Genomic DNA, 10,365 nt, shown 5'->3' with positions numbered 1-10,365 from the left:
GGATGGGGGTTCTAGGGATAGGGAGGGGAACACTCAGGGGCTCTGGCTCCAGTTAAACCCAAGCTGCCTCCCAGCCTGCCTGTTTGGAACCAGGCTCGACGAGGGGCTGCCCGTGGGGACCCAGCACCTCCAGGGGACGACGTGAGACTCCCGACGCACAGACGGAGATGGGAGACCTGGATGCACGGACAGACGCCCCCAGGATGCTCAGGAGCTTTATTGGTGGCAATCGCACATCAGAGAATCAGCAAAAAGCATCACCCGCAGACTGGAACAACCCCAAAGCAGCCCCCACTGACAGAGCCCCAGTCACCGAGAGCCCCACTGCCCCACCGTGGCTATGGTCCATGCCCAGGAATCCCCCCCCACCATCTGAGTAAGGAGCTCCCCCCATGATCCAGCCCCATCACAATATGCCCTGCTCCCATCCACTGCCCCCTCCCCCCGGCCTCATGCAGAGATGGAGGTTGGGTTCTAGATCGGAGTTCTGAGCTCACTGGGTGGATGTGGGTTCTTGACTTCAGCTCAGAGACGCCCCCAGGGTTGGGGGTCATGTTCTCGATTGGAGCTTCACATGCACTGCTGGGGGTGAAGGTTTAGCACGGAGCTTGAGATGCACTGTGGGGGTGGCAATTCTGGATTGGTGCACACTTGGGGAAAGGGCCGCTTCTAGAGCACAGATTGGAGCACACCCAGGGATTCTAGGGGTTCTAGGCTGGAGTACAGCCAGAGATGGGGATGGGGTTTTACACTGCAGCACACCTAGCAATGGGGCTCTAGAATGGAGATTTTAGCACATCCAGGGATGGGGTTCTAGATGGGAACTGGAAGGGGTTCTAGCTTGGCACATACCCATGTATCGGGTTCTAGATTGGTGCATGTCCATGAATGGGGTTCTAGATTGGAGCACACCCATGGATTAGGGCTCTACATTGGGGTACACATCAGAATGGGGTTCTGGATTGGAGCTTGGTGCCTGGTTGGGACGTGTTTCTTTTATACTCAGCGAGCCAGAAGCACGTGGGCAGCGAGAGAGGCCAGTGGCAGAAAGAGCCGCACGCGATTCCTGGCCCCGCTCCACTGTCTATATCTTCCCAGCCAGGCAGGGGTTGTTTTCGGGGTCCGTCGCAGCGCAGTCCTGGCAGTCCTGTTTTCGCAGCGCAGCAGGGGCACATCGTGCAGCTGGTGCCAGGCCTCCAGCAGCTCCTGGCGGGTCACCACGGGCCACGTATCGTTGCAGAAGATGCGCTGGAAGACGAAGGCCTTGTAGTTGCTGTCGATGTCCAAGAAGGCATCGCTGGTCATGCTGAGGATGTTGTAGGGCCCGTTTTCCACCAGGCACATGCTCGTGCAGGGCGAGTTGAGGGTGAATAAGATCAGGCAGCAGTTCGGTCTGCAGGTCCTGGCCTTGAGCTGGGCCACCGAGCTGTTTTTTCCCCTGTGGAGCAGACGCCACTCGCTGTGCTGCCAGCGAGTCTTCCGATGCCGAGGCCGGGCAGCTACAATAGGCCAGTCATTCAGGGTGTACTGGCCAATTGGCTTAGCGAGCGCCTGATTCATGGCATTCAGCGCTGTCTCGGGCAGCTGCTCCTGCAGGTTGGTGGGTTGGTTACACGTCTCACGGGGCAGGCTCACGACGAAGGCATATTGAGATCCATCTAGTGTGAGGGGCCTGAGAGGGATCAGAGCACAGCAGGGTCAGGGACCCAGGACTCAGCCAGGAGATGCCAATTAAAGGGAGAGAAATGGGAATAGGCCCCCCAAATACCCTCCTACCTCAAGGCTCCATCTCCGCCGTGCACCCCAAATCACCCCTCCAGACTCTGGGCCCCATCTCTGCCTGGATTCTCAGAATCAGCCCTCCAAGCTCTTTTCCATATCTCCCCCTGAACCCCCAGAATCACCCTTCCCAGGTCTGGGCCACATCTCCCCCTTGTAAACCAATAATCACCCCCTCTATGTCCAGGCTACAGCTCTCTCTGTACCCCTAGAATCATCTCTCCCATCTCCTTCCAGATCCCCCACAATCAGCAACACCCAGATGTGGGCCCAATCTCCCTCTGCTACCCCATAATCTCCCCTCCCCACCACAGGCTCCATCTCCCCACTGAACCCCCAGAATCACCATTCCTCATATTTGAGCCCCACCTCCTACACCCTGAGAATCACCCCTCCCAGGTGTGGGCTCAGTCTTCCCCCTGCAACCCCATTTTCACCCCCTCCTAGCTATGGGCTCCATCTCCCTCCGCAGTCCAGAAACACCCCACCTCTGAGCTTCATCTCCCCTTGCACCCCCATTATCAGCCCCTCCCAGTTTTGGTCTCCATCTCCCCCTGGACCTCCAGAATCATCCCTCTCCCAGCTCTGGGCTCAATTTCCCCTCTGCACCCCCAGAGTCGCCTCTCTCCAAGACTAATCTAGTCATCCAAGTCAGGAGTGAATTCATCACCCAGCATGCTGGGTGCTCTCCAACTACGGTCAGTGTCTGGGCAGAGCTGGGCACAATGGGACCCCCTGACCTTCCTGGGCATCCCTTCAAGCCAGTGGGATCCAACCAGGGCCATTCTGTGCTGCTTTTTGCAGCTGGGCTACAGGGGCAGGGAAGGACAGAGACAAACCAGTCACTCACTGGTTCACATAATCCACGATCACTCTGAGCGCAGCTGGGTTGATGCTCGTGGAGGTCTCTGGCCCAAAGCAGAGGAGAAGGGGCAGCAGCAGGAGTCCAGCCGTGGGCATCCATCCCAGTACCTGCACAGGACTCCACAGACTCAGAGCCCCCCAACCCACATCTCCTAGCCCTGCTATGCTACCAACAGGCGAGTGGGCAGTGGGACCCTGTGGGGCTACATGGGGGAGGAGGAGGAGGGGGAAATGGGGGAGTCATCAGGGTTTCCATGGGTAGGAGGAAGTGGGGGGCAGAAAGCACTACCCTGGTGCTCCATGGGGTAGTGAAGGTGGGGGTCATGGGGGAGTTCCCTTGGGTTCCATGGGGCAGAGAAGGTGGGGGGCAGAGGGTCATAAGAGTCATAAGAATGACCATACTGGGTCAGACTAATGGTCCATCTAGCCAAGTATCCTGTCTTCCAACAGTGGCCAATGCCAGGTGCCCCAGAGGGAATGAACACAACAGGTAATCATCAAGTGATCCATCCCTTGTCACCCATTTCCAGCTTCTGGCAAACAGAGGCTAGGGACACCATCCCTGCTCATCTTGGCTAATAGTCATTGATGGACCTATCCTCCATGAATTTATCTAGTTCTTTTTTGAACCCTGTTATAGTCTTGGCCTTCCCACATCCTCTGGCAAGGAGTTCCACAGGTTGACTATGCATTGGGTGAAGAAATACTTCCTTTTGTTTGTTTTAAACCTGCTGCCTATTAATTTCATTGGGTGACCCCTGTTCGTGTTGTGACATTACACCCCATATTCTTCATAAAAATATGGTATAACTAAGATATACTTTATGCAAGATGGCTCATGTAAGATAGCGTTGGAAAGATTATGATTTACTGCATGTGATTATCCAATTTGTATGCATGTATCATTTCTGTATCTGAAGTTAGGAATATTGACTATGTAACAATTACAACTGTGTGTGTACTTTGGAAAATGCCCACCAGACAGTAAAGTAAGTAATCATCCTGAATGAGTCATTTAAGAAGGATAATAGAACTGTGAAGATACTAATCTCTCTCCTTTCTGAGAGGCTTCCTGGGACCCAGCTGTGACACAACCAGGGCAGGTGGTCCTTCACCTGATACAAAATACCACCTTGGACACTGCTGGTATTTTTCGTCTGTAGGGGGATGGAGATCAAACAGTGGATTCCCGCTTTAGGTCAATCCTTTTAAAGGGCTGGGGTGGGGGTTGATCTGGACTCTCCTCCATTGCCTACCCAAGAAGAAGGACTGCTGGAAGAACCTGAAGGGATAAAGGAACTAACCTGAAAGGAAAGGCTGGGGTGAGTCCAGACTGAGACAGGGGTCCAGTCTGTAAGAAGAAATAACTGGAACTCTGAGCTACAGAAACTCTGAATCCTGCCTAATTCAACATTTAGGGTGAGAAATTACATTTTGTAACCTGTTTCTTTAGTGAATCAAGCTTCGTTTGAATGTTTTATTTTATTTGCTTAGTAATCTGCTTTGTTCTGTTTGCTATCACTTATAAGCACTTAAAATCTGCCTTTTATAGTTAATAAATTTGTTTCATTTCTTATTAAACCACTTTGTGCAATTTCTAACTGGGGGGGCAAGAAATTGTGCATATCTCTCTTCACATTGAGGAAGAGGGAGAATTTTTATGAGCTTGCACTGTGCAGATCTTTCTATACAGAGCAAGACAATATACCTTTGGGTCTGCACTCCAGGGAGATGGGAACCTGAGTGCGGGGAAAGTCCCTTCAGTTGAGTCTTCCCATAGCCCATCTCAGTGTCTGTGTCTTTCTGCAGCTGGGTGTGGCCCTGCCTGTGTGTGTGCTAGAGGAGGTTTAAGAGCTTGGCTCACCAAGACAGTGTAAAGGGGGCCCAGGCTGGCAGAACAGGCAGGCTCAGTGGTCTCTCAGTACATCAGGTGGCACCTTCAGGGGGGCCAAACCATCATATGCATGTTATGAGAAGGAGTAAATAACACTTCCTTATTTACTTTCTCCACAGAGTCATGATTTTATAGCCCTCTATCATATTCCCCCTTAGTCGTCTCTTTTCCAAGATGAAAAGTCCCACTCTGATTAATCTCTCCTCATAGAGAAGCTGTTCTATACCCCGATCATTTCTGTTGCCCTTTTCAGAACCTTTTCCAATTCCAATGTATCTTTTTTGAGATGAGGCGACCAGATCTGCATGCAGCATTCATGATCATAGAATCATAGACTACAGGACTGGAGGGGACCTGGAGAGGGCATCTAGTCCAGTCCCCTGCACTCATGGCAGGACTATTTTTTTATCTAGACCATCCCTGGTGGGTGTTTGTCTAACCTGCTCTTAAAAATCCCCAATGATGGAGATTCCACAGCCTCCATTGGCAATTTATTCTGATGTTTATTTTGATGATGTGGGCGGACCATGGATTTATAGAGAGGCAATATGATATTTTCTGTCTCATTAGCTATCCCTTTCTTAATGATTCCCAACACTGTTTGTTTTTTTGACTGTGGCTGCACTTAGAGTGGATATTTTCATCCAGATGACTCCAAGATCTCTTTCTTGGGTGGTAACAGCTAATTTAGGCCCCATGGTTTTGTAGGTATAGTTGGGATTTTATTTCCCAATGTGCATTACTTTTCACTTATCAACATCGCATTTCATCTGCTGTTTTATTGCCCAGACACCCAGTTTGTTGAGAGCCCTTTGTAATTCTCCGCAGTCTGCTTTGGACTTAACTCTCTTGAGTAGTTCTGTATCATCTGCAAATTTTGCCACCTCGCTGTTTACCCCTTTTAACAGATCGTTTATGAATATCTTGGATAGCACTGGACCCAGTACCGATCCCTGGGTGGGGGACGCTGCTATTTACCTCTCTCCCCTGGGGCTCCATGGGGCAGGGGTGGTGGGGGAGGGGGGCTCACCTGGGGCTCCATGGTCGGCGGTGAAGGCTCCGTGTCTCTGCTGACAGATGCTCACACCCGCTCCTGGTGCGACGGGCTCCCAGCCCTGCTCTGTGCAGCGCTGCCCCAGGCAGCCCGGCGAGCGCGGGTGGGGGCTGCTGGCCACAGGCACCGGAACCTGCGGCAGGTGACAGGACGGGGAGCGAACAGGGGCTCTGAGAACTTCCTCCTCATCGCAGCTCGACAGCAGCGCGGGGCGGTCACTGCGGTGTCGCGCTTGCAGCGACGCCCAAGGGGCCAGAACCGCTCCCATGCGGAGGGCGAGCCCGGAGGGCGCTGGGGCTGGGGCAGGGCGGCTCGGAGAAGCGGGACCCGTGGGACTGGTGCTGCTCTGCCGGGCCCCGCGTTCCGCTCTCCGGCAGGGGCGCGGCTCCCTCCTCCGCTGCTCAGCCCTGGCGGGACGGTCATCTCCCCCCTGCCCCCCGGCTCTGGGTCCCCTCTGCCCCGGCGGGGAGCCCCCGCTGCTGGGGTGAGCGCTCCGCCCGGACACTGGCCCCGAGCCTCCCCGCTGCGCTGCCCCTGCCAGCCCCGGCCGGTCTGGAGGCGAAGGGGAGCAGCCCGGACGCCTGCCCCCCAGGTACAAGTCAGCCCCGGGCGCCAGCTCCCCAACGCCTGCCAGCCCGCAGCCACTCACTCCTCTACCCGCAATAGCCCCCCGCGCTAACTGTCCTCGGCCCCCCAGAGTTTCGCGGTCCAGGATTTGGCCGTAGTCTGCCTATGGACAGCACCTGGTGTAAAGGACCATCTGTCCCCAAGGCAGGCTGACCTGGTGGCAGACAGATCGGAGCACCGGGGGCTGTCTGTGGCTCCATGTTAAGGCTGGTACAGGCCTGAAGAGGTTACATGGGGGGATAATTGGTTGGGACATGTAAGTCCAGAGCTCACAGTCACTGGGCGGTTCGCGCCCTGCTTCCTGGCAGTCTGTCCGGAGATCGGCTCTCAGGCTCTTCAGCCAGGGCAGGCAGCAGCGTTACAGACCAACCCGGCCATAACACCGCCAACAATCTTCAGAGAAGCCGGTGTTGGGGGGAGCTGTATCTGGGGAACCCCTTGGCGAAATGGCTCCAAATTAGGGTCACTCACCTGACCCCAGGCCCCCCCTGTGTCACAGCAAATTTCAAGGTCATCTGAGGAAGCATGGAGATTTCAGAGCACTTTTAGATGTGAAGTGGTGTCTCTATCTTGCCCTGCAATAATGGTCCCTTCTGGGGACCAAGGGGTTTGCAGTGGGAGCTGCCTTCTGCGGCTGTAACCCTGGTGTTTGGTTCCCAGGTGCAGCTCCTGTCAGCTGGGGGAGCAGAGAGTGGGGCTGGGAGGTTTGTCCTCCATCTTGCACCAGGTGCCCCCCATCCCCAGGGGATTGGGGCTGTCTGCTCAGGGGATCCCCACCCAGGGAGCAGGGGAAGGGGGTTCTAGGGATGGGGAGGGGAACACTTGGGGGCTCTGGACCCAGTAAAACTCAAGCTGCCACTCAGGCTGCCAGCTGGGAGCCAGGATCGATGAGGGGCTGCCCGTGGGGACCCAGCACCTCCAGGGGACGACGTGAGACCCCCGACGCACAGACGGAGATGGGAAACCTGGACGCACAGACAGAGAGGCCCCCAGGATGCTCAGAAGCTTTATTGGTGGCAATCGCACATCAGAGAATCAGCAAAAAGCATCACCCGCAGACTGGAACCCCAAAGCAGCCCCCACTGATGAAGCCCCGCGCTCAGAGATCCCCACTGCCCCACCGTGGCTATGGTCCATGCCCAGGAATCCTCCCACCCACCATCATCTGAGTAAAGGGCTCCCCCCTCTGATCCAGCCCCATCATACAGTCACCGGGCCCAATGTGCCCTGCTCCCATCCACTGCCCCCGCCCTCCGGCCTCATGCAGGGATGGGGGCTGGGTTCTAGATCTGAGTTCTGAGCTCACTGGGTGGCCGGGAGGGATAGCTCAGTGGTTTGAGCATTGGCCTGCTAAACCCAGGGTTGTGAGTTCAATCCTTGAGGGGGCCATTTAGGGATCTGGGGCAAAAATTGGGGATTGTTCCTGCTTTGAGCAGGGGGTTGGACTAGATGACCTCCTGAGGTCCCTTCCAAGCCTGATATTCTAGGATTCTATGACTCAGACACCCCCAGGGATGGGGGTCATGCTCCCGATTGGAGCTTGACATGCACTGCAGGGGGTGAAGATTTAGAACAGAGCTTGAGGTGCACTGTGGGGGGTGGCAATTCTGGATTGGTGCACAATGGGGAGATGGGCTTGTAGATTAGAGCACACCCAGGGATGGAGTTCTAGGCTGGAGCACAAACAGAGATGGGGAGGGGGTTTTACACTGGAGCACACCCAGCAATGGGGTTCTAGAATGGGGCACACATCAGAGGGGTTCTGGATTGGAGCTTGGTGCCTGGTTGGGACGTGTTTCTTTTACACTCAGCGAGCCAGAAGTGCATGGGCAGCAAGGGAGGCCAGTGGCAGAAAAAGCCCCACACGTTTCCTGGCCCTGCTCCATTGTCTATATCTTCCCAGTTAGGCAAGGGTTGGGCATACCATCCACAGCACAGTCCTGGCAGCTGCTGTTGTCGCAGCGCAGCAGGGGCACATCGCGCAGCCGGTGCCAGGCCTCCAGCAAATCCTGGCGGGTCACGACAGGCCTCAAGTCATAATCAAAGATCTTCTGGAACACGAAGGCCTTGTAGTTGTTGTCGATGGCCGAGAAGGCAGCGCTGGTCATCCCCACAATGTTGGAGCGCCCGGCCTCGAGCAGACACTTGGTGGAGCAGGGCGAGTTGAAGGTGAATAAGATCAGGCAGCTGTTCTGGCCGTAGGTCCTGGCCATGAGCTGGGCCACAAGGCTGTCTGGGCCGGAGACCAGACGCCTCTCATAATTATCCCCCTATGTAACCTCTTCAGACGCCACTCACTGTGCTCCATGTATTTCCTATTTGGTGTAATCACTTCCTTTGGCCGGGCGGCCACGATGTTCCCAAGGGGAGGGTTGTACAGGGCACCAAATGGGCGAAACGTCTCTCTCATCACTTTTAGCTGGCTCATGGGCAGATAGCTGGCTACATCCTGGGGGTTGCTGCAGGTGGCATGGGGCAGAGTGGCGGCAAAGGCGTATTGCTTGGTAACTCCGCCGATAATGAAAGAGGGCAGGAGACAGAGGGGTCAGGGGGCACCAGGCTCCTGGGACTGAGACACAAGTTGCCAAGTAAAAGGGAGAGAAAGGGGGCATGGTGTATTTTATATGTAATTTATAACTTAATGTATAAGAATAATTATATATCATCACAGCTAATGTCCTTTATAAAAGAATAGACTATAAAATAAACTGGAAAACAAAAAAAGTCTTTTCAGAAGGAAAAATGAAACGACAAAAAATTTCATCCAAATCAACACAAACCCAGTTTCCATTTCAAGGAAACTGCTTTTTACAATTGAAAACTGTGCAATCAGAAATTTTTTGAGCAGCCCTATTGTTTATTATTAATCTTCTGGTAGCGCTTAGGAGCCCCAGGGATGGACAAGTACCTCACAGTGCTAGGTGCTGTATATTATTGATTAGGTGTGTTTTGACAGCCCCTGGGAACCCCAGGCATGGACCAATGCCCCATTGTTCTAGGTACTGTACTAGATTTATTAGGTGCATTACGGTAGTCCTAGGAGTCCCAGTCATGCCCCGGGAGCCCATTGTGTTAGGTGCTGTACAAACTCAGAACAGCTCCATCTCACCCCAGGATCTCCATTCCCCCAGCCCTGAGAATGTCCAATGCAGCAGAGCAACCTGCCAAGACATGGCAGATGATTCCTCCGTAGCAGGTGTGACGCTGGCAGACCAGGTCCCGGGTCGTGCCAAGGACCGCGTGTCTCAGCTGAACTGTGACGAATACCGAGCTGGGCTCAGTCTGGCTCACCTGTGCATCGGTGCTGGTCACGTAGGTATTAGAACTCACCCCCATCCCTCTGTTGTTTTCTTTGAACTGATTAAAATAAGTGTGGAAAATGGTTTGGGGTGTTATTTCATGTTAGTTTCTGTGAAGAGACATCTTCAGTTTCAAAGTTAAAAACAGCAAAGTGTTCATTATACAGTTTATCATATAGGCTAGCCAATAGTGAAGTCAAGTTCTTTATTTTAGAACCTAAGAAAGTTCTATTCAAAGTGTTAAAATGAGTAAAACAAGGGCAAGAGTTGCTCGCAGTTTGGCTTGAAAAAACTTTGCCAGAAAATACATTCACAAACATGAAGGAGGCTTTGTACAACTAAGAAATTGCAAAATAATCTCTGAACATTGTAATCCAGAAAGTTTTGTAAGTCAGGTGTTTAATGTAAAAACAGAGCAGAAGAAAAGAAAGGCTAAGAGGGTGAAAGGAATAGCTGTTGAATGTCTGCTTGTGGCTTGTAGCTCACTGGGGGGAAATTAAATAAAAAAATTAAGTTACTCAAAAAACCCAGCAAACTTTGAAGGAAAAAGAAAAGGCTATTAAGGAGTTATCAAATCAGTCACCGCCTCATTCGCTCTGCAGCAACACTCCTCATACCTAAGCTAAAGATCCCTGCAGCACCCAAAAATCCTGTGGGGTTTGCTCATCAAGTGGGTTACTACCAGAACAATTGAAATGTTAAAGTGAGGACAAAGACATGCTGAGTCCAGAGGCATATGAGGGTGGCAACTTGGAAGGGCTGCTCGACCCAGCCTGCCCCGGCGGGTTCTATTCCGGTGCGGAGCCCAAGGCATATGAAGATGACAGCTTGGAAGGGCTGCTTGACCC

The 10,365-nt window shown here is 53.4% G+C and overlaps 1 protein-coding gene across 1 annotated transcript; it reads right to left on the bottom strand.

Annotated features, from left to right (window-relative positions):
* Positions 1-455: 455 nt before the first annotated feature.
* On the bottom strand, positions 456-5,713 carry LOC140902248 (uncharacterized). Its single transcript, XM_073322144.1, has 3 exons — positions 5,568-5,713; positions 2,630-2,751; positions 456-1,672 (listed from the first exon to the last, which is right to left on the bottom strand). The coding sequence occupies exons 1-3, from the start codon at positions 5,577-5,579 to the stop codon at positions 1,003-1,005; spliced, it is 804 nt and encodes a 267-aa protein (XP_073178245.1). The 5' UTR covers positions 5,580-5,713; the 3' UTR covers positions 456-1,002.
* Between the last annotated feature and the right edge of the window lie 4,652 nt (positions 5,714-10,365).

Source organism: Lepidochelys kempii, chromosome 23 (assembly GCF_965140265.1).
Source record: "Lepidochelys kempii isolate rLepKem1 chromosome 23, rLepKem1.hap2, whole genome shotgun sequence".
NCBI lineage: Eukaryota > Metazoa > Chordata > Testudines > Cheloniidae > Lepidochelys > Lepidochelys kempii.
This window is presented reverse-complemented; position numbering and strand designations above follow the sequence as displayed.

What these genes read in the sequence shown, in the direction of transcription:
- LOC140902248 (XM_073322144.1), bottom strand. An exon ending in ATCGTGGATTATGTGAACCA is followed by an intron (nt 1,673 to 2,629) that starts GTGAGTGACTGG and finishes GATCCCTCTCAG; the next exon opens with GCCCCTCACACTAGATGGAT.